We start from the raw sequence: 22,985 nt of genomic DNA, 5'->3' as shown, positions 1-22,985 counted from the left end.
TGAATGGCATCCAGCATTTACTGAGTGGGACCAGATGAATCAAAGCTGGAGTCACCTAACTTCACCACAAACAGGGAGTGACTCTTACTGCTTCATTTTGTAGTCCTTGTTTAAACACATGCAGCAACAGTGACACTTAAAAATCCTTTATACAAGTGGCATGATGCGACTGTACTGCAGAGCTGCAGACAGCAGTAACCTAGAACTCCTGATTCATATTTAACTTCATCTGGCTGATGCTGGTTACCATCTTTATTGTTAAAACCCCTTTGCACACTTAGCTTGATCATTGGTCAACTGCTTGCTCCGTGAAAATCATAGTTGAAAGGAAATAGCAGCGTGGTGCTACACAGGCCCACGGGGGAAACCTTCAAAATTACTTTTGGATTCAAAAGTCAGGGCACTCACTTAGCTAGGTTTCTTTTTCCAGAACTCATAAGGAAACAATAAATTCCAAATTTATCAGGCACAGTACAAAGCCTGTTACAGTAATAATCCTGTTTACCCAGATCTCATCCTTTTACTGGTTGGTATTTCTATAAATCTACATTTACTTAATCCATTTATTTAGACCTAGTGATTTTGAGATCTTTAATAGCAACAGTTATTACCAAGATTATGAAGTTTTTCATATATCCCAGTGACTTAGACATTATATGAGTATATCTATATACGTGGATATAACCATACCTTTATAGTTGTACTTCAGTATGGCTTTAGTGTAGATATTTTCACATCATTTGCTGCAACAGTGATATCCCTTCCATTGACAAAAATCTCTTGGAGTAGTGCAAGTCCTAATTACTGGGAAATAAATATCCAAAACCACACTCTTACTAGGGAAAAAAAGCCCTCTTCCAAAACGGAAGTGGTACTACTACAAGATATATACACAATATATCCCATTTTTTTTGCTTACAACAAAGAACAGAAGCCTGAAACTATGACTACCCTTCCTTCTCCCATTTCATTGGTTTCTACAGTGAGCCATGGAAGATAATCAGAAAACTCATATTTAACAACACTCTGAATAACTTTTATCAAGCTTCCCATGCAAAAACTCTACTCTACTCTTGAGTAGTGTGAAATAGAATCAAATAAAAACAATTTCTCCTGATATGAAAATTTTCTTCTAAAACATATAAAAATGTCGCTAACAGAGCTATTCAGATTTTCTTTTAACAGTTTTTGTAATAAAAAGAACCTAATTAAAACATTTGGACCTTTCAAATAAACTTTAAGTGGCATTTTAAAATACTGAAAAATTTTCTACTGTGACTAACAGTTTCACAGGAGCCTATGAAACCATGCAGACATTCTTCCTGATGAGTCATTCTTACAGTTAGAGAATATATTCTTAAATCAGGATTTAAGATTTTGAAAGTTTTGCCATAAGGAAGTAGATTCCAGGCATCTTTTATTCAAGAATTATCATCTCAAAAAATAGCAATGTTGTAACACCGCTTCTGATAATAAATACATTTCTAAGCTTATGGCAAAGCTGTCAGCCTTTAGAATTTTATTTGCTACTTCTTGCTACTACAAAGCAAGAAACATAAACGACAGATACAGAACACAGAAGCAACTGGTTTTTTATTATTATTTTTTAAAATAAGCCATGTTTGTGGATAAGCAAAACACAATGCTTGCTGCTATATAAATAATAATGTCAGGTTCCCAATGAATGCAAAATCTAACAGTCTCTCTATCTCTCCAATTACTCAGACATTTATTTTTACTACACGAATACTCATAAGTACGTAAGCAGGATTATTCATACAGCAAACATACAGATGAACATTTGCAGGACCAGGATTAGATTATATAGAGTGAGATGTGAGAAGTTTATCTATTTTATATTTTCTTTCCTTACTTTTGTAAGGGGGTTGAATTTACACATTTCTGCTTTCCAGCTGTCGGCTGGCAATGGCCCTTACCAACATTCACTATTCAGTTTTTTGCTATTCTCCATTTTGCTCATTCTTCATTAAAAAGGGGGAAAAAGTATCAACCAACATCCAGGACCAAATATAATTTTAACCTGCACCTTTTCTCTCTAGCCAAGTTGTTTAGGCAATACAGGTATAGAAGGAAATACAGCTTCCCAGAATATATGTTTTTATGATGTACCAGAACAATTCAACACGTTCAAAGGTCAGCTCCTCTGACAACCATTTCCATGGCTATATATGGAAATTAAGTCATCATATAGACTATTGGGTGTTATTTCAGCAACCATGCAAGTGATAAACCATAAACACACCTTGATATGACATTAAGCCACTCAGTACACCTCCAAAGAGCCCCCTGCACCCTCCTGGCTGTTCCTCCTTTGACCCCCTATCAGTCTGTACAATATCCGTATTTCCCAATTCACCCAGGCGGCAGAGCGTGCAGGAGCATTTAGATCCTTGTAAAAACACTTGTATCTACCTACAGGGGACAGCTGAGATTCATCTGTGGTCACATTAGCAAACAGTATCTCACACACAATCACCCAAGAGCCCCAAGAGCAACACTATGTTCCTCTCTGTTTCCCAATGAGCTTGCAGCAGAAGGAACAAGAGTCAATGTGTCCTTGTCACTCTGTCTTACTCAGTGTTAGGAGGAAATTGAGATAAGTGTCCTGTGTGGAAAAGCAGCAACTGAAGGCAAAGAGGCAGGCCTGAGTGTTCAGGTGTGTGTTGGGGGGGATTAAAGAAAACAAAATCAAAACCCACAGAGATCTTGACAATACTGTACATACTACATCTGATAGCTAGCTCTACCTCCCTGCCTGAATTTTCCTGTGTTCTGCAAGCTAGGATTTCTGTACAACTATTCACCAATACCAACTCTGCATTGCTATGAGATGCAGGAGAAAGCTTTCCTACAAGAAAGCCTAAAAAACATGTCTGATACGTGCTTGGAGTAACCGCATCATGAATTTCTATAAAACCCTACTTACACCAAACAAAAGTGTCTCTACAATAGCTGTATTAGCAGGATCTCTCTGTTGAATTAGGAGACTTACAGACTTGAGGGAAAGAGCTAAGTATCTGTTGGGATCCCAAGTTATGATGATAGGATGACCTGAGAGTTTCACCCTACTTCAAATCAACAGTTAGTGCAAATCACCCCCTTCCATAAGGTAAATTAACAGTTCATATTTAAAATGTTATTCTGACAATAAAGATAAGCATATATTTAAATAGCATAGAATATTCTCCATTCAAAATAAAATTAGTATCAAAACCCAGGCATACCTCGTCTTGCTACAGTATTGAAGTTTTACCTAACAAAATATTTAAGATAGGCTAGGTAGAATCTCAAAGGGCTAATATTTTACAGTCAGCTACTAGAAAACATTTCAAGCATTGAAAGGTAATTTAAGTTGAAATTTAATTATGTTTTGCAACATTTCTTGAAATACCCAAATACCCTCTTGAACATTTCATACAAAACTCTGCTGACCTTTCCAGCTGCCAACGTGTATTTCACCAGATAAAAATAAGCAGTTATGACTGAAAAAGCTGATTAGCAGCTAAAGCTAAAAGCCTGCATGTGAAATGAATCAGCAATGGCAATAAACAGATGCACCCACTTTGTTTCCTGCACTGTTTTACATGCAAGAGACACGCACAGAGCAGTGGAAACAGGCAACAACACTAGAAGCCTCTGAGGGGATTTTATTTCAGCCCAGGAACAATGCTAAGACCTTCATAAAAAAAAAAAGGCAGAAAGTGCAAGGCTCCCAAACGGGGAAGGCAAAGTTCAGACCTCTCTCTGCTGCCAGGCGCCCTCCTGCCATGAGTACCCATGCACAGAAGGCCGCTTACATTCCCTCTTCTCCAGAGGTCTCGGACTCGCTCGGTGGGCAGGGTTCCCCCGGGGGACCCCAAGGCAACACCCACCCTCACACCACCTGCCAACACCCGCAGCTCCTTTTCTCTCCAGGGAGAAAAAACAGGTTACCTTAGGCACATTGCACAGCACCTAAGTAACCCTTATGACTTTTTAAAAGCAGTTATGCAATCAAACATAATTATTCCACCCATATAAGAGGAACAGATACTAGTGCACACCGAAAAAATAATAATAACAATAATAAACACACAGGTAAAGCCAAAGCCAGCCAGCAAAGCCACGGAGCGCGCGGGCGCCCGCTGCCTACCTGCCGCCGCCGCCGCCCGCAGTGCCGCGGGGCCGCCACCTGCGGCGGCCCGGGGCGGGGCGGCAGCGCCCGGCGCCAATGCGAGCGCGGGCGGCGGCCCGGGACCTCGCCCGCACGAACGGCCTGGGCGCCGGCAGCCGCGGGGCCGGGCGGCGGAGCGGGGACTCGGCAGGGTTTCCTCAGCCCGCCCCGCTCCCCAGAGCCTGCGGGCGCCCCCATGGCTGCAGCCCGGCTCTCCCTCCGCAGGCGGCACGACTGCCACGCACCATTCGCGCCCCCCACCCGTACGCGGCACCCGCTGGCGGCGGCGCCTTTAAGCCCCGATGGGGCGGGGCAGCCGGGAGAAAGCCCCGCCCCCGCGCACGACAGCGGCAGCGTTTTGGCCCCTGCCGGCCGCCGTTCTTGGTGCCGTTGGCGCGCCGCGCGTTTTAAAGCGGGCGCCATGGCGGAGCAGGGCCTCGAGATGGCCTCTATGATCCCCGCGCTGCGCGAGCTCGCCAGGTAGGGCGCTCGGGGCAGCCTCCCCGGGCGCGGGGGAGCGTGGGGCCGCGGACAGGCAGGGGCAGCCCAGCGGGTCGGCGCGGGCCGCCGGGCGTTCGGTGACCTGTGGGCCCTGAGGAATCCGCCCTTGTGCCGCGCTCCTGGCGTGGGCGCACCCGGCAGGGGGAGAGGTTCCAGTGCCCTCCAGGTGCCCGCAGCCTGCCGCCCTCCGCCCCGTCCTGCTGTTGTGGAGCCTCCCTGGTCAGGGCTGTGTGCAGGTTTACTTGCCGTGTGTCACCGCTCAGTTAAAAGGTGCAAAATATTTGTGTCTAAAGTGAACAGAAGATTTCTGAGAGGAATGTTGTGGCTGCAGCAGCCTTCTTTGTTCTTCATGTAAAGTAAAAAAGTAGTAGGCACGCCACCGCGCAGATGCTGAAATAGGCTCCATTTTTATGTTCAGGATGTGGCACTACTTGTTTTTTCCTTCTTGAGGTAATGCCGGAATTAAAGGTGTTTTTGAGCCTTTCCGGTTGGTGGTAAAACACATACGCTCATTGTTCATGCAGTGGGAAAGGTGCTCTGCCTCGGAAGATAGATACTGAGGCTGCAATCCCATCTGTGGCCTTCTCTGAAAGCATCCCAACTGTGTGTGTCATGTGCCAAGCTGCAGTTTTCCTTGTACCAGGTGAAATGAACCTACTCACCCCTGAAACATGAAGTTAGTACAGTCATTTGCTACGCATACCTTCAAAAATAAAGAATTTCTTCTGTTTAGCTCAATTTATTAAAGCTGCAAATATCAAACTGGTGTAAAAGGTTTTTACAGCGAAGGCCTGTTTCAAGGCTTATTACAGAGATAAAAGTTTTTCTCTAATGTTGAAATGATAGTTTTCTGTGAAAGTAAATACGGTAGCATTGTGTTGTGATACACAAGTAGTGGATGTTGAAGTGCAAGTGCGTACTGAAGATTTAACCTCAGCATATGCTGGTGCTGTAGCCATCAGAGGTGTTGCTGTTGACTCCTCTTACTTGGTGTACTGGCAGCCTGTCAGTTGAGTATTATTTGTAATTCCAAAATTGAAATAGATTCTTAATTTTATTTTTCTGCACCTCAGCTGTTCTGTTTATAATCCCATAAATGTAAATGCGCACTGTTTTTTGTGTCAAATCATTAGTGGATCAGAGATAGATTTAATCATATATAGCAATAAAAAAAAGTTTTTAGCACCTCATAAAACTTCATTCTTTTGAAAAATGAGGACAAAAGAGAAAAAGATAGCTTTCTGGTCACTAAAATGCAAAATGAACTTGTAGTATTCTCAAGACTTCCAGAAGCAAAAACTACTCATTTCAGTGTTCTACACTGTTGCTGGTATACGCTTCAGTTAATTATTATTTATGGTGGGTATTGGTAAAATCCAATATCCAATTGGTAAAATAATGTTGTCTTGTTTATTTTTTAACATCAGTGCTAATCCAGAAGAATACAATTCCGTTGTGCGGAAACCAAGACAGATACTCTGCCAGTTCATTGACAGAATTCTTACAGATGTGGACGTTGGTAAGTATTACGTCTCTTGCTTTTAAAGGGATCGCTTATTTTGTCCTGTGTGTGTTTGTTTCTGCTTTATGTAATTCCTGCCACAAATAAATTGTAGCTATATGGTGAATTACAGTGCAATAAAAATGTAATAGCTGAATAGAGTGTGACTTATGACTTTTTTTTGAAATAGTTTGCATGATGAAATCCTTGGTGTTATGATATGAAGTAACATAAGTCAAATGTATAACTAAAAAGTATTTATAAAGCACTTGTGAGGACTACACAATTGAAATATGCAAGTTTAATACCACATCGTAATATTTTATATAATAATTTTCTTCTTTCTTAAGTATCAACAAAGTCTGTGAATTTGCTTTATCATGGTACTAATTCGTGGTTTTTTTTTTTCCTCACTTGTAGTTGCTTTGGAGCTTATTAAGAAATCTGATTCACAGCCAAGTTCTGTAATGCTGCTTGATTTTATTCAACATATCATGAAGTCTTCCCCCCTTATGTTTGTGAACGTGGATGGAAATCAGGAGGAAACTGAATGCAGTTGCATTGGTAAGACTGTAGAAAAGCTTTGAAAACTTGTATTAATTTCATTTTTCTCCCCATGGGATCATACAGTCTCCCTTTTCCCCCATTTTTGTTCCCTTGCTAGTATAGCATTTATAAGTTAAACTTACAATATACCCTTTTATATTTATAAGTTGTTTTGCACTTTTGATAATGGAAATTTATCAACATGTATATCAGGACAGAGTTCTGATCTTGTTCATTACTGTTGTTTAGTTGCTAAGATATTGCCCTCTTCCTGTTGGGGAGATATCCTGAACCCATTATCATTTCCTAAATCTTTTTCAGAAATGTAGAAAATGTAGGTGAATGGAACCTAGCCTAACTTCCATTTGCTTGTTTGTCTTAAAAAGGCATTTTTATAATGCCTTTGTTTTTTCCTCCACTAAAAGGTCTTTTGCCTCTGTGGTGATGTTCTGTTTACCAAGTCCAAATGCATTTATCTTAAGAAGATATATGATTTTATTGATGAGCAGACTTTTATTTTTTTTCTCAAGAAGATGGTTTTAATATAAACTTTTGTTTTTATTGTAAAAAATGTTTTCTGTGTGCTAGTTCTTTTTTATTCTTCTAGAATTTAGTAACTGGATCATAACGAGGCTTCTCCGAATTGCTGCATCTCCTAACTGTTGCACTTTGCACAAGAATATCTGTGATGTTATCTGTTCTTTACTACTACTTTTCAAAATGAAGTGTTGCTCCATTTTTGAAGTATTAACAAAGGACTTGCTACAGCTTTTCCAAGACTTAATCTTCCTGCATGAGAGAGACGCACAAAAGCATCTATGGGGAGATGTGCTACTCTGGCCAGTGACTGTAAAGAGATTTTCAAGCAATACAAGTGACGATGTTGGATATTTAAGATTGGCACCCTTACAGCTCATGGGCATGCCTAATGTGGAAAGTTTGGAAGTTATATTAATGTCTATTCTGACAGACATTGTTGCAGATGTGTTTTTTGTAAGACAAGATACTATTCTATGGGGGATAGGTTGTTCCCTTTTGGAGTATGGTAGTCCGAAAGTTAAAGCCTTGGCAATTACATTTTTAATAAAGTTAATTCATTTGGGAGGTCCTCCAGAACAGCTGGGCAGTGTTTTTTTCACAGTCTTTTTTGGAATTTTACAGTCAGTACTTGAAATGGATGTTGAACAATCAAGACTCTTTGAAGAGCCACTCTTACTTTTGGTGAAGACTTTGCTGCCATTTGAAGCAGGTTCTTACAGAAATATTGAACCTGTCTACTTGAATATGCTGCTCGAGAAGCTTTGTGCATTGTTTGAAGGTGAAGTGTTTAGGTGTCTTCAGTCTGAAAAGCTGAAATCTGCTTTTTGTCATATACTGCAATATTTTCTGGAGATTGTTCCAGCTGGCTATGAGTCTGCCTTACAAGTAAGAAAAGTCCATGTCAGTACCATATGCAAAATTTTTGTGAATGTCCTTGGTACTCAGGAAGAACAAGAGGTAAGTTAATTTTTAAAAACTGTTTTTACATGAGAAAGGGTAATGTACAAAAAACTACATCTGTGCAAAGAAAAAAACCTAAGAATTATTGTTTTAGTTAAATAGTTTGATATTCTGAGCTGGCTCACATGATTTTACAGGTTACAGTTCTTGGAAAAATTGACTATATCTGAACACTACTTTTAAGGCACACTAAAATAGGGAGAGGCTGTGCAAGTACAAGGAACTGTCTGTAATCATAATATAAAATAGAGGTGTCACAGTAAAAAACAAGGGGAATTTGACAAATAATTTCATTTTATTCAGTTTGCTCTTATTTTCTAACTCTGTTAGAAATTTAGTCTAATTTTTAGTCATATTTGTTGAGGGCAGGGACTCAGAAAGCTTTAAGACAAAACAACATGCTGAATATTCTACCCCATACACCCACATCTGTATCACTTGTGCCTTAAGCTTGTTTCTACCTTGGCGTCAGCAGCCAGGTACTGTGGCAAAAATGAAGAAACTTTCAATAGTCCCAAAAGAGGGCTGAACAAGCTGAATGAAAGAACCAGCATTAGCAATTCCAACTGAAACTTGAGAAATATCATTACTTATAAAAGCTTACATCGTTTAACTAAGACTCTTAAAGAGAAGACTCTCTTTTTAAAGAATTTTGTGATATTCTTTATACTTTGAGTTGGAAACAATTTATCATGTCTTTGGAAAGTAAGATTTGGCCTCGTGGTGTCTCTGCTATTTGTCTATTCTAGTATCTGGTGAGTCCACTTTATATAGCATTAAAAACACAAGCAGAAGAAATTATTCAAGAGCTTCACCATGAAAACCAGCTAGACACTTCTGATACTGATGGGTGGAGCAGCAGCAGTGATGAAGTTCCAGAGAAAAGGCAAAGATTAAGCCTACAAACAAAACGTCCAAAGAAATCACCTCTACCAGTAAGGTATGACATATATTCAGTTACCACTTTCATAGTGAATTGGCTAGTAAATAATAACCAAATGTGCTATTTTTTTTTGAGGCAATTTCCTCATAGCAACTGCATCAAACTGTTTTCTCTCTAGGAAAAGACAACTTTTCCTAATGATGTAGTAGTCCTATATCCAGGATTGAGTAGCTCTGTTTTGATTATGTTGATTTCTAATTTCTGAAAAAGTGTGTGTTTGAGAAGTAATTGGTGTTGTTAAATTACAGACCTAGTCTTGTGAACATGAAAATGAAGAGCACCCTATGGAATGCAATCACAAAGAAAGCTGCATCCTTAATATTTCTTCTAGAGCAAGAAATTCTGACAGCGGATATTCTTCAGGCTGTAGAAGGAATTGCTATAATACTGCGACTAGCTGCTCTATGCATAGTTCATTGTTCTCCTCCAGATTCCACAAGGTAAATGTGCCAAGGTGAAAATAGAAGCCATTAGTTTTGTGTGACTTGTGTAGATTTCCTAAGTATTAATTGGATTATACTTTCACGGTCACTTTGCTTGTAGTGTTAAATGCACTGAATTGTGCTAATTGTGATTTTTTGTTTTGTTTTTGTTTTTAAAAAACAGTATAGCTTGTCAAATAACTCATCCACGCAACACTGACACTTCTAAGGATCCTTCCAGCTCATCAGATTCTTTGGTGAATATACAACTCTCATGGATTTCCTCTGATTTTATCACAAGAATTGTGAAAGTCTGTAAGAACCTATTAGAAGCTGCTGCGCAAATTGTTAAACTGGAACAAGTCATTGACAGAATAGTGAAAATCTTAGATGCTTTGCTGTATACACAAGGTGAGAAATTCTAAAGTACCACATATTTTGCTGGTCTTGAAAACTAGAAACGCAGGTAAAACGGAATTGGTTTTGTTGTGGTGTATGGCTTGAAATTCTATGTCTTACATTAGAACTCATTTCCTGTACAAAACTAGCCGTTTGTAAGTCTTCATTTCTCTTTATTTTTGTTCTGATAAAGCCTACATGGCAATATGAACTTTTGTAAGAATTTGATTTTGTAGGCAATACTTTTTGTCTACTTTTATTTTTAAAAGTAAGGCATGCTGCTTCTGTGTGTATATCTGTTTCACCCAAAGCTTTCAGATCTTCTGACTGCTTTCACCAAAATTTAGTGTACAGATAGTATACACAAAAGAAGTACATACCTATTTTCTAAAAGTATTTAGTTGGATGGAGGACTCAACTAAGATCAAAGTGACAGTGTGATTTCAGCTTACTAGACATAATGGAGTCCACCTCACATTGCTCATACACATCCTGAAATAGCCAAGTTTTATTTGTTCTAGTGCACATGGAAGTAAAATGCTGCTAGTCGTTTCACACAATTTTTATTTGCTGTAGCACTGCATTACTTATTATACCTCCTAAAATGTGGAATAGAAACATGTGGTAGTGAGTATTGACACTGACTTTTGTTGATAGGAAATTTAGCAAATTAAGAGTATAAAATATGTATTTTGTAAACTATATGGAAGTATAAATGTGCTTCTGTTTTTTTCTTTTTTTTCTCCTCTCCCTAGTAAAAATTCCACTGAGTGATCAGATTCTTGATAACTTATGTGGAATGCTGTCTCTGCCATGGATTTATAACCATTCTGATAACTCTTCTTTTAAATCGTCTGCTTTTGGGTATGATCCTCTACTTCTGAGTCAACAAACTGCACGTAGTTTCTGTAAGTATATTAGAATATTTAAAACATATTATGGTTTTGATTACATTTTTTTATGCACCAATTTTACTTTAAAGCAATTTAATCTTCTGTGACCTCTTTGAAGATTAAAGATTTCCAATTTTTAAATATTGTGTATAATGACTATATTAACTCATTTATGAATATAATAAATATGTGAATTTACTGTTTTATTTTGTTTTTTCTCTTCAGCACCTCAGACTCAGTCATGGTGTGTATTCCTCCTATCTCTCTTCCCAAGAAACATACATTTGGACTGGAGAAAATCTGTTTATCATTGGGCACTCCAAAGTTCCCATGAAGTAATTCGGGCCACTTGTGTTAAAAGTTTCTCTGTCTTGCTTCATCCATCGAATGTGCAGTCCTACAGTATGATTCCAAAAACGCTTTTGTATGTGTTTAATTTTACTTTTCATTTTACTTTTCATTCTTTATATGAGAAGAAAATTGTGTATATAAAACTTATGTTGTAAGCACCATTAATGCTTCATTTAACATGTATATAGTCTCCATCTGAGAGGTTATGAGAGGCATCAGTGGATAGGCATAAGTGACGATGTGTGATAGAACAGTGTTCACCTACCTTGTCAAAATGCCAACTACTTCAGCAGTTAAAGAGCTCAATCCTCAGTAGTAGATTTAAACTAAGATCTTTTTGTCAGTGAAACTTAAATGATGTTTGTCTAAAGGTCTCTCTGTTTTTTGAGATGCTTCATTTTTTTCCCCTCCTTTTGTATATTTGTCTTGCTCTTTTCTATGCTGCTCTTTGTAGTTTTAAATTTCCTTACAATATGCAGGACCTAGCATGCACCAGTGTAATTTCGTACTCTTGAAGCCTCACAGTGGTCTGAAAAGCAAAAGGACATTTTAGTGAGACAGATCCTTTAAATGGTCCTGGTAATGGTCTCAGTATAGTTAGAGAATTTGGACAATGTAGAAATGCAATTTAATGGGTAAACAGTTTACTAAAATGGCTTTATTTTTATTTCCATTTCAGAAATCAAATCGAAGATGAGTCTGAGCTTGTCAAGGAGGCTTGTGCTGCTATAGTTGGACAATTAGCGTGCTGTTTTTCTGGCACATTCAGTATAAGACCTTCCTTAATGGACTCCGATATTAAGCATGTTAATTGTGATATCTTATGTAGCAACCTTACTATGACTTCAGCTCATGAAAAAACTGTGCAAGCCTATGTTTTCAAGCCATTTCTTAGCCTTCTTGAGAACAAAGAATCTAGTTCAGTCAAGCTAGGTATGTGACTTAAGTTTGCTGTCTGTACAAAGTACTAAGCCACTATACTTCTATCTGTTGATTATTTTTTCTGTGTTGTGTTTTTATAGCTGTAATGGTGCTTGACATCTTCTATTTCACTTGATATCTATGCTAATATTTGTTCTTGTTGGTATTAGTCTTAATTTGGCTTAATTTTGTTCTCTGACTGTGTCTGAAAGTCTAAAATCCTTGACTTCTGATTTTTAAATAGCTTTTTAGTTTGCTGGTGTTTAGAAGTGCTAAAAGTATCTTTTTCTTCCCTCTTCCAAACGATTCCTCTCAGCATTTATAGAAAATATACCTCATCTTTGCAAGCATCTGGACTTCAACAGTGATGAATCTAGTGTAAAAGTTCTTCTTGGGTCTTTATTAAATCTAATGGAAGATCCAGACAAAGATGTGAGAGTGGCTTTTAGTGACTGTATAAAGAACATTCTGGAATCATTGACCTCTGAAGAGGAATTCATAAAAGAGGTGAATTCCTGTTTATTTTTTTTCTTGGTGTTTTCTGTTTGTTTATTGTGTGTATTCTGTTGTTTCCGCTAACTTAATATGATTTTGGTTCACTAATACCAGTATTTTCAAATAATTTTTGCGTGTTTTTTTTCCCTTTGTGTTTCTAGCTCTTTGTTTCAAGAATGAAAGAAGCCTATACAAAAGCCAAAATATCAAGAAATAATGAGCTAAAGGATACTCTGATTCTCACAACAGGAGATATTGGAAGGTACTTTTGACGATATTTTGAAAATTGCAAAATAATTGTCAGTATTACAGAATAACTTTTTGTACAAATGTAAATATAAGTTTAAATATACTTTTTTCAAGCTCAGTCCTCATCTAGAATCATTTGGAACTGTATGAGCCTTTATTTCATGCAGAGTATCCCTCATTTTTTCTGTCCTTTAATAATAAGTACAGGTAAGCCAATTAAAATACAATGGTGAGAGTTGTTTTGTATTGTAGTTATATAATTCTTGTATAGTTTTAAGTTGTTTTAGTAATTTTTTTTTCTTTATTGTGTTTACTTTGTAAGGGCATCAAAAGGAGATTTGGTACCATTTGCTCTTTTGCATTTGTTGCACTGTTTATTGTCCAAGTCAGCTTCTGTGGCTGGAGCAGCATATACAGAAATTCGGTCCCTGGCAGCAGCTAAATCTATAAAACTTCAAGCTTTTTTCAGTCAGTACAAGAAGCCTATCTGTCAGGTAAGGAGGAGAGAGATACTGATTTGCATAGGCATGTATTTGGATTCTTTTTGGTGTGTATTTAATATGTCTTTGTAATTTTCATGAAGAATTGAACAAAGTGAAGTGTTGAAATAGAGGAACTATGGTATAGCACCCTGGCCACGGGAGACCAGGATATGTAAAATGGAAATTGAATTTGCCCGTTATTACAAGGGTAATACTGCAGTGATGGATTGGGGTTTTGGGTATATTTGTCATCTGAAAAGAATTCTGCTTAAATTTTTAAAAAACCTTTTTAAAATTTCCTGATTTTTAATAATATTTTATTTGTGAGCCATTTTGGAGTTAAAGTTTACAAAATTAAAGGTATTCAGTAAATGGTAATTGAGATAGATCCATGATTATTACTTTGGGATGGATGTGTGATGAATGAGAATGGAAAACATGTGCAAAGGAAGAGAAGTGGAACTTCTGTATTTATTTTTAGGGAGTAAAAAAGGGGGAAAATAATGTGAAAAAATAATATTTCCTGGTGCTTAGTTTCTAGTGGAATCTCTGCACTCCAGTCAGATGGCAGTCCTGAATAGTCCATGCCAGGGTAATGAGCTGCAGAAACAAGAAGCTGCTCACCAGAGAGAAATGGCTTTGGACATGTTATCTGAAATTGCCAATGTATTTGATTTTCCAGATCTAAATCGCTTTCTCTCAGTAAGTTGATTGTTCCTTTTCACTTTTGATTTTTGTATGCTTGTAAATGTTTAGTCTGTCATTTTTCTTTGAATATCACAGATGGGAATTTTTTCTGTTATTGCTGCTGTTGACTAGAATTAGATTTACTTGGAATTGCAATAACAGGGAGTTGCAGGAAGAACAAACCTATCTCAGAATTACCCTGTGGCTACAGTGCTAGAGGTGCGATGGGTTAGAAGCTTTCCAGGGTCTGGAATACTCAGCAAGTGCCTCTGGCTTAGCAATGTAGTACCTTGGAGGGGTTCTTTTTAAGTGTGCTTTTGCTATGTTTACTTTCCTTTTTCAATTGATGAAAATAGATTCATTGTTTTGAAGATAGAACACTTCTGGAACTGGTTTGATTTGAAATAGTTCATATGTTTTCTTTTCATACTTGTGTTAGTAGATGGGGAACATGACAGGTGAGCAGTGTTTTAGTTGAGTTCTAGTTTTGAGGTTTGAGATTGTATTTTAGCATTTTCTTTTGTGGAGAATGTGAATGGACAAAAAAGTTAACTCACCTTGTCCTTGGATGCTTCTCCTAGTACTAGTTAAATGAAGTACCTACCTAAAAACAGGAAGGGAAATAAAAAAACCAAAAAAAACCTTTTTATTTTAGCTGCATTCATGACTGGATGTTTTCCAACTTAGTGGAATTCTTCATACCTATGTATATGGGCATAAATGGCTGATGCCCATACTGACACAAAGGGAACAAAACCAAATCCTGGACTTCTTGGAGTGTGGGTGTTTGTTTTCTTCCTCCTAACCAGTGTTCTTAATTTACTAGCGGACCCTACAAGTTTTGCTGCCTGATCTGGCAGCCAAAGCCAGTCCTGCAGCCTCCATGCTCATTCGAACCATAGCAAAACAGCTGAATGTAAACCGAAGAGAGATTTTAATCAACAACTTCAAGTACATCTTCTCTCATTTGGTCTGCTCCTGCTCAAAGGATGAGCTTGAGCGAGCACTTCATTACCTCAAGGTAAATTGGCATTTGTTAATTTATACATGTAGATTAAAAGCAAGGATAGATAAACAATGAGCTGTTTTCTTCCTGCTTTGTTTTAGCTTGGGTATGGCAAAAAAAAAAATCCATGAGGATTTTATATGTACAGATTTTTTTTTTCACTATTTGCAATTTGTTCCATTGGCTCTGTGAAAATGTTGAAATTTTTTTCCTCTCTTCAGAGGTCCTGAGAACTGAATTAGGTGCTCGACTAGTTGGAAGCGTTCCCTTAGGTTCTTACAGTTAGTCAACAGTTAGGTTCTTACAGTTAGTCTTACGGAAGTCTAGTGTTTCCTGTTTCTGGCATACTAATTTCACTGATGAAATTAAGATTTGGTTTCTCTATGATATTTGATTACAGAATGAGACTGAGATAGAGCTGGGTAGCTTGCTGAGGCAGGACTACCAGGGACTGCATAATGAGTTACTGCTACGTATAGGAGAACACTATCAACAGGTCTTCAATGGTTTATCAATATTGGCTTCATTTGCATCTCATGATGATCCCTATCAAGGACCTAGAGAAATAACATCCCCAGAGCAAATGGTAAGGAGATCAAAATGTTTGTGGGTTTTTTTGTTGACTATTCTTTTCCTCAGTCTGAATGCCTACTGTACTTGGAACGCCACCTATATATCCTGGTTTAAGCAAATAGTAGTGGAAAGGCTATTGCTTCCAATCTTATATATGAAACCTCTAATTTTATATCTGGAATTTCTGTAATAGAGAGGTATATACCAAGTATGCAGTTAAAAAAAAAAAAAAAAGGCCTTTATTGAGGAGTAGGAGTAGTAAAAGAATTTCCCTGAACACTGATACACCTTAAGGAGTAGTGAGATAGATCCTTTGGTATTCTTCTCGTTTGTCTTTTCAGAACTAGCATATTTAACTGTTGCTATTTCATATAATAAATTTGGATTATTTGTTCTTTTGCTTTTATTTTTTTCCCCAGGCTGATTATCTGCAACCTAAATTGCTTGGTATTTTGGCCTTTTTTAACATGCAGTTGTTGAGTTCCAGTGTTGGCATTGAGGATAAAAAAATGGTGAGTCAACCTAGTTCTGAATATTGAAACAGAAACAAGCAGGACTACTTTAATATTCCAGAGATAGATTCCCATACAATTTTTGAAAGTGGATAGTCCTGGGAAAAACAAGTTTTTCTCTTTAGCCACTCTAGAGAGGTAGTGCAGATGATTTCTGTAGGTTAGAAGTAGAACCAAAGCAGCCTTTATGTAGATTGTATTTTTTTCTAAGTATTTTCATGCAAACCTTTTGCTTCTGATTCCCTATTCATGCTGAGGTGCTCTTGTTTTCCTAGTCCTGTGTCTTTGTTTTCTGAGTTTCTTAATTTGTTTAACATTCCTTCTGCTGTGTTACTGTTTCTGTCTTTCTGTCTTCTCTTTCGTTGTGAATCTCCCCTTTCATGCCCATTCCTCAGGCTCAGATTTCTGCCTGTTACTGATGCATCATGTTGAACATTCCAATGTTGTGTTACAAAAAATGTGACCGAAACATCTGCTGCTTTTTCTTGCATCTTTGTGTTCTCTAATCATTCCTGCTGACCCTGGAGCTTTCCAGTTACTTCTGCCAAAAGTTTTATGTCTTATCTTTTATTTTTATATGCAAGTTTATTGATCTTTTTTTTCTTTGTATTTTTGAAAGCTACACCTTCCTGCTTGTAACATTTTGGACATGCAGACAGTCATGTAAACTTCTGTAACCATACACTTTGGTGTCTCTAAATCTTCCTTCCTCAATTTACCAACATGCTGCAGCTTAAATTACTTTTTTTTTCTGATTACAATCCTGTCATTCCAGCCTTGTTTTCATTCTCTTTTTTGCTGATCCACATTTTTTAATTGAAGTATCAAGCTTGAGTGTGTTTTCACTGGAGATAGATTGAATGCATTGGTTTAACCATCTTGGGGTACGCTGAAAGTGGAACTTTGATACCCCACATAGTTTATAGAGTATGGCTTGTTAAGACAGGGTAGCCTGACTGTAGTATTACATATGCTTATATTGTAACTTACTGAGTACCTAATATATTCAAATGATTTTTTTTTCTGTTTGTACTTAGGCCCTAAACAGTCTTATGTCTTTAATGAAGCTTATGGGTCCAAAACATATCAGTTCAGTAAGAGTAAAGATGATGACTACGTTGAGAACAGGTCTAAGATACAAAGATGACTTTCCAGAACTGTGTTGCAGGTGGGGTAGTGTACCCAAATATTAACATATCTGCCATTTCTGCCCTTGAACACAACCTGTTTTTTAGACTGAATCATAGAGCTGAAATAACGTAAAGTGTTTCTCATGACTCGCTAGAAATGTCTCTATGCTGAGGCATTTTTATTATATTGTTTATTATTGTTTATTTGTCTTATTTTTTGTTGTCTTTTCTTGTTTAGAGCCTGGGATTGTTTTGTTCGAAGCCTGGACCATTCTTATCTTGGTTCTCTACTTAGTCATGTAATAGTAGCATTATTGCCCCTTATCCATATTCAGCCAAAGGAAACTACAGCCATATTTTATTTTCTCATAGTTGAGAACAGGTACTGTACAAAATGTTCTCAGTTAAATGGATTATTAGGCACTGTAATAAGAAGAGAGATAACTTAAAATTAAAGTTGCTTAGCACTGATGAGAAACTCTTGTGTCTGTATACTGTCCTTAGAAAAAATATGTTACGATTTGGCCAAATTAGAGTTTGTTCACACTGCTTTTCTATTCTTTCTTTATTTTTTTTCAGATTCTGCAGTTTTGCATTAGTCACCTATAGCTTGCCTCTACAAGCCACATAAACAGAGTAACAATGATTGCTATCATTTACTCCAAGCACTACTTATTTTAATTTGGCAGTTGCAGCTAGAGTATACAGATATGGAAGTTGAGAGAAATGAGTTCTTTTGCTTCTTTTAGTAAGCAGAGTCAGCACCTTTATTCTTCCAGTGATGATATTTTATTGTTGTTTTTTTTAAAAATATTTTTCTAATCCCATTGATGTTTGCCATGTTCTTTGTAATGTATTTTTTTCTTAACTACTAGGGATGCAGTCCGTGACTTTTTGCATGAAATATACTTTCTGCCTGACCTTCCAGAACTAAAAGAAATTCAAGTAGTCCTTCAGGAATATAGAAAGGTACAGTTATTTTCTTATGCATTGAATGAATTGATGACAGTTGAGAATACATGTAAAATTTATTGTTGAATTATTCAGTGGAAAACATCTTTTCGGCAAACTAGAGCTTTTGTTTAACAGGAAGACCTTGAAGCAGGTTCTTACCCTTCTTTAAGAGTGAAGCATGCTCATATTTAGCATTTCTGTTCTATAATATTTCCTGATCCTTCATTTTATTTATTTATGTTTTTTCCTTTTTTTGGGGGGGGGGGGCGTTTGTTTTGTTTTGTTTTTTGTTTTTAATCTTGGAAGCCTCTTTAGTCTTGGAGGATTACAATATTAGCTTTGTCAATGAGTGTGTTGCAAGAGAGACTACTGTAAATTAGGTTCCTCTTCTGTATTGCATTTTGAAGTTACCAAGTTTGTCTACTTTATAGGAATACTGTATGATTCATTTTTTTATCGCCTACAGAAAAGTTAGAAAATAGATGGAAAGTAGCAATTATTTAGTATGAATGAAATACCAAGAGTAAAAGTTAACTCCATTTTAGATAATGAAATGCTCAAAGCAAGTTTGTAATCTTCTTTACATTAGGAATTATAAGCAAAACTACAAATATATCACCTTTGGAGAAATGTTTTTTAAAACACAACGAAATAGTGAAATACAGATATCGGTAAGAATGTGGGTAAATTACATATGGGTAGCCCCTTGTGTTCTTTGAGATGCTGTTTAACTGTGTTTATATTGCGGTTAACTTGAACTTTTTGCTCTGTGTTTTGTTCAGGAATCCTCCAAAAGCACTGACTTGCAGACAACGCTGCAGCTGTCCATGAGAGCTATCCAGCATGAGAATGTGGATGTTCGTATCCATGCACTTACCAGTCTGAAAGAAACATTATATAGAAATCAGGTATAGAGTCATTTTGAACAGAATTAAAAATGAAGCAAATCTGGGTCCACATGAGAAAGGAAGTTCATTAGGGTGGTGGTCAATCATTAAAGGACTTGAAGAACTCACAGACTATGTATAAACAAGAGTAAAGAAATGAGTAATGAATATAAAATAATAAAGTTACAAATGGCAGTGAAACTAAGAGTTAGAACAACAGCTGAATAAAAAAAAGTCCAAGGGAACTGTCAGAACACAGGAAGAGGTGATGGACAGATATGTGGAAAAACAAAATGTAGAAAAGATGAGAGATGCTTGATAAGAAGACAAGCAAAGATTAAAAAAAAAAAAAAAAAAAATAGTAGAGATGTGTATGATGGTGGGAGACAGTATTGGCCATGAAGTCAATACTAGTTAAGCATTTTTTTTCTTTTGTGCAGTTCTTTCTGTATGAACAAAGAATGCAGGGAAACTGAGCTATAGTTACACAAAGACAGTATTTCAGTGACTATCCTAAAGTCATAAGTAAATGCAATACCAAATAATCAAAATTGAGTTAAATTTGTAAAATTTCTGATATGATATATTTATTATGATCACAGTTTTAGAACACTCATTTTTATTTTTTGACTTCCTAGGAAACATTGATCAAGTATGTAACAGACAGTGAAACTGTGGAGCCGGTCATCTCTCAGCTGGTTACTGTACTTTTGATCGGCTGCCAGGATGCAAATTCTCAAGCCCGACTGCTTTGTGGAGAATGTTTAGGTGAGCTGGGAGCCATAGACCCTGGCAGACTGGATTTTTCAACAAGTGAAACTCAAGGAAAACATTTTACATTTGTGGTAAGGATTGTTGCTGTATCTACTTGTTCATCGTTAAAATCTTTAAAAAGTCATAGGGAATATGGATTTCAGTATCTTTAGGCCTTCTGTTTTTTTGTGTTTTCTGTTCTAAATGAGTTTGAGATGGGCTTCAAAGTGATTATCAGGACATTAATGATACAGCAATTACTCTGTTTCTTTTAATAAAATTGACATTTTGTTTATAACTGAGACTGGAGTGGAGGATCCAAATTTTGCCTTTGGATTACTAATGGAACTGACCAGAGCATTTCTCGCTTATGCGGATAATGTTCGTGCTCAAGATTCTGCAGCATATGCCATTCAGGTAAGATACATGGTTAGGTCTACTTCTTCTTGAATTATTTTCTCCGACATTAAACACAGAATTTTATGCACTGCAAATCCTATGTTTTGAGATGTATGTACGTTTGAGTTATAGAGCTGATTTCTTCTTGTTTAATATCTTTGTGAAAAGTCCAGCCTACTTAGTTGTTCCAAGAGAAAATGAATGGCCCCATAGAGTCAGCAGGTTATGAAAATTTAATAGGATCCTGGACAAGGAAGAATTAGTTCAGCTTCTGATCCTGGCTTATCGGTTGATGTGAGGAGTATTTGATAATGCCCAGGTACCAACTGAAGAACTGAGCCCGTTAATACTTGGCTGAAATCTGTCTCTCTAGTAACAGGAGATAATACTGGGCAAAAGTTAAGAAGATACAGTTTTGGAATTATCATGCTGTAATTTGTGTGTCTGTATGCACCAATTTTCTTTCTAAATGCACTTTCAGTGCTAATTGGTTCATGTGAACCATGTTTTTTCAGGAGTTGTTGTCTATCTATGACTGCAGAGAGACAAACACTGACTGCCCAGGCTCCAGACTTTGGAGGAGGTTTCCTGAACATGTGCAAGAAATCTTGGAACCTCACTTAAATACACGGTATGTGACTGCTTGCTTGGCTTATTAGTATTACAACTTGAAAAGCATTTTCCCCCCATTCTATTAATCAAGTCATAAGTTTGTGTGCGTGGGTATGTGTATGTGGGGGAGGGAGATCATTACTATTCTCTGAAGACTGAGATATCAAATTGACAAATTTGGCTCATATTTTTCAAACAGCATTTCTAAGTTTGATTTGAACAACTGTTCCAGTAGCCTTAAAAGTGGTGGTAACAAGTTAGGTTTTATTTCAGGTATTTTTTCAATGATCTGTGGAGTGAAAATGTGTTTCATTTGGTGATTCGCAATGCTTTGTTAATTCTCTTGAGGAGAGAGGAAAAATAAAAAACGCTGAATAGATTCTAGTTCAAGCACTTGCCAACTAATTTCTTACTGTTTCTTATTTCCAGATAATAATGTCAGTTTTACTAATGGAGATTTTAAACTTACAGGTACAAAAGTTATCAAAAAAATGTGAATTGGTCTAAGATGAAGAAGCCAATTTACTTAAGCAAATTAGGTGATAATTTTGCAGAATGGTCAGCAACTTGGGCAGGTTATCTTATAACAAAGGTAAGAGTAAATCTGCGGTTTACGTTTGTAAATACAATTATAATTACTCAATCTAATTCCAGTCTCTGAAAGTCAGGGGTGGATGAGAAAGTATTATAGCCTTTTATCAATAGGCCTGCTTATATAGCACACACTACAGACACTTCATGCATCATCAGGGTAACCATGTACCTTCCTTGCACTTGCCCTGGAACTCTAAACTTTAACTGATTGTGTCAAAACCAAAGGTCTAGTCCACCCATGTCTGCAGAGTCTTTTTTTTTGATAAACACCCTGACAAATGCTTCTGAATACCTGCAATGCCTCTGTAAAACCTTCATTTATCTTCTTGGAAGTCTTTGAAAAAATTATTTCGTTTTCCCATACTTTGAGCACATAACAAGAACTTGTGTTTTTCTTTGTGTTTTTTTTAACTCCCTGTCGCCTGTAGTCTAACATGTAAGTGACACACTGAAAAAATCACTTCTAAACTAACCATATTCAGAAGTAAATATAACTGCATTAGTTCTCTGGCTTCACGGGCCTCTCCTCATTTCAGAGAGGAGTACTGAAAGTACTGAGTGTGTGTGTGTGTGTGTGTGTGTGTATTGCCATCTTATAAGGACAGAAGAAAGGTTGAGTGCAGAAGTAAACTCTTATGCTTTCCTATTGACTGTTTTTTATTAATAATTCATTAATTTATTACTGTTAATGCTAATGAATTGTTCATATATTTGCACAAGCCATTTCTGTAATTTTGCTTTTCATAGAAATGCTGTCTTTCTTACAGGTGCGGCATGAACTTGCCAGAAAAGTTTTCAATTGCTGCAGTATTATGATGAAGAACGACTATAAAGTAACCATTTATCTGCTTCCACACATTCTTGTCTATGTTTTGTTGGGATGCAGTCAAGAAGATCAACAAGAGGTGAGGGTTTTAAGGAGGAGCTGTCCTAAATAAATGTTTCCAGGAGCTACTTTTCCCAAGAGCTGGTCATTACTACAGTTCTATATGAACAAATTGTGTGGGCATAAAATATTTCTCCTTTATGTTGATAGTATATGTTTTCAGTTACATTATGAATATATTCCTGCAAGATGGTAATCAGATTTTTTTCTATGTTTTTATTTCTTCTTGATGTTTTAGAAAGACATAAAAAGAGAGACAGTAATAATGATTTCCATAGTATCAAGAGCTAGAAGAGTGCACAGAGGAAGAGAGTACAACACAAGAAAAGAATATATTGAACTTGTACCCTTCTGAGAATTCAGACGCATATATTCTTTTTCTTGTGTATTCCTACAGTTTAAGTAGAAAAAAAATTAGCTACAAGATCCACGCAGATCCACGCAGAACGCAATGGAAGTTTTGATTTTCCTTGAGTTTACTTTAGCAGATGTTCCAGAGAATGAAAAAAATAGGTTATGCTGAACTGATTTAAAATTTGCATAGATAAGATATCTGTGAACAAGCATTCTGGTTATAGACTAAGTTTATTGCTCTTTTGATGATAGTATGACACT

General features: G+C 37.0%; 1 protein-coding gene across 2 annotated transcripts in view; it reads left to right on the top strand.

The window, feature by feature from the left end:
* Positions 1 to 4,595: 4,595 nt before the first annotated feature.
* The window catches only part of ATR (ATR serine/threonine kinase), a 33,314-nt gene continuing 14,924 nt past the window's right edge, over positions 4,596 to 22,985 (top strand). The window contains exons 1-26 of one of the 2 annotated variants that reach the window (XM_026040076.1): positions 4,596 to 4,654; positions 6,103 to 6,194; positions 6,597 to 6,740; positions 7,330 to 8,219; positions 8,972 to 9,162; positions 9,414 to 9,605; positions 9,772 to 9,998; positions 10,742 to 10,894; positions 11,105 to 11,303; positions 11,910 to 12,163; positions 12,468 to 12,658; positions 12,808 to 12,908; positions 13,218 to 13,389; positions 13,912 to 14,079; positions 14,891 to 15,085; positions 15,471 to 15,656; positions 16,063 to 16,155; positions 17,193 to 17,323; positions 17,524 to 17,667; positions 18,161 to 18,254; positions 19,022 to 19,147; positions 19,765 to 19,971; positions 20,183 to 20,296; positions 20,794 to 20,909; positions 21,362 to 21,482; positions 22,252 to 22,389. In XM_026040076.1, coding sequence (XP_025895861.1) covers positions 4,596 to 4,654; positions 6,103 to 6,194; positions 6,597 to 6,740; positions 7,330 to 8,219; positions 8,972 to 9,162; positions 9,414 to 9,605; positions 9,772 to 9,998; positions 10,742 to 10,894; positions 11,105 to 11,303; positions 11,910 to 12,163; positions 12,468 to 12,658; positions 12,808 to 12,908; positions 13,218 to 13,389; positions 13,912 to 14,079; positions 14,891 to 15,085; positions 15,471 to 15,656; positions 16,063 to 16,155; positions 17,193 to 17,323; positions 17,524 to 17,667; positions 18,161 to 18,254; positions 19,022 to 19,147; positions 19,765 to 19,971; positions 20,183 to 20,296; positions 20,794 to 20,909; positions 21,362 to 21,482; positions 22,252 to 22,389 — 4,698 coding nt within the window. Of the gene's footprint in view, positions 4,655 to 6,102; positions 6,195 to 6,596; positions 6,741 to 7,329; positions 8,220 to 8,971; positions 9,163 to 9,413; positions 9,606 to 9,771; positions 9,999 to 10,741; positions 10,895 to 11,104; positions 11,304 to 11,909; positions 12,164 to 12,467; positions 12,659 to 12,807; positions 12,909 to 13,217; positions 13,390 to 13,911; positions 14,080 to 14,890; positions 15,086 to 15,470; positions 15,657 to 16,062; positions 16,156 to 17,192; positions 17,324 to 17,523; positions 17,668 to 18,160; positions 18,255 to 19,021; positions 19,148 to 19,764; positions 19,972 to 20,182; positions 20,297 to 20,793; positions 20,910 to 21,361; positions 21,483 to 22,251; positions 22,390 to 22,985 lie in introns of those variants that run through there. The other variant, XM_026040077.1, reaches the window with a different exon arrangement.

Source organism: Nothoprocta perdicaria, unplaced genomic scaffold (assembly GCF_003342845.1).
Source record: "Nothoprocta perdicaria isolate Ctin4 unplaced genomic scaffold, notPer1 scaffold_25, whole genome shotgun sequence".
Classification (NCBI taxonomy): Eukaryota; Metazoa; Chordata; class Aves; order Tinamiformes; family Tinamidae; genus Nothoprocta; species Nothoprocta perdicaria.
The sequence above is the reverse complement of the archived record's forward strand: the minus strand, read 5'-3'. Positions and strand labels throughout refer to the sequence as shown.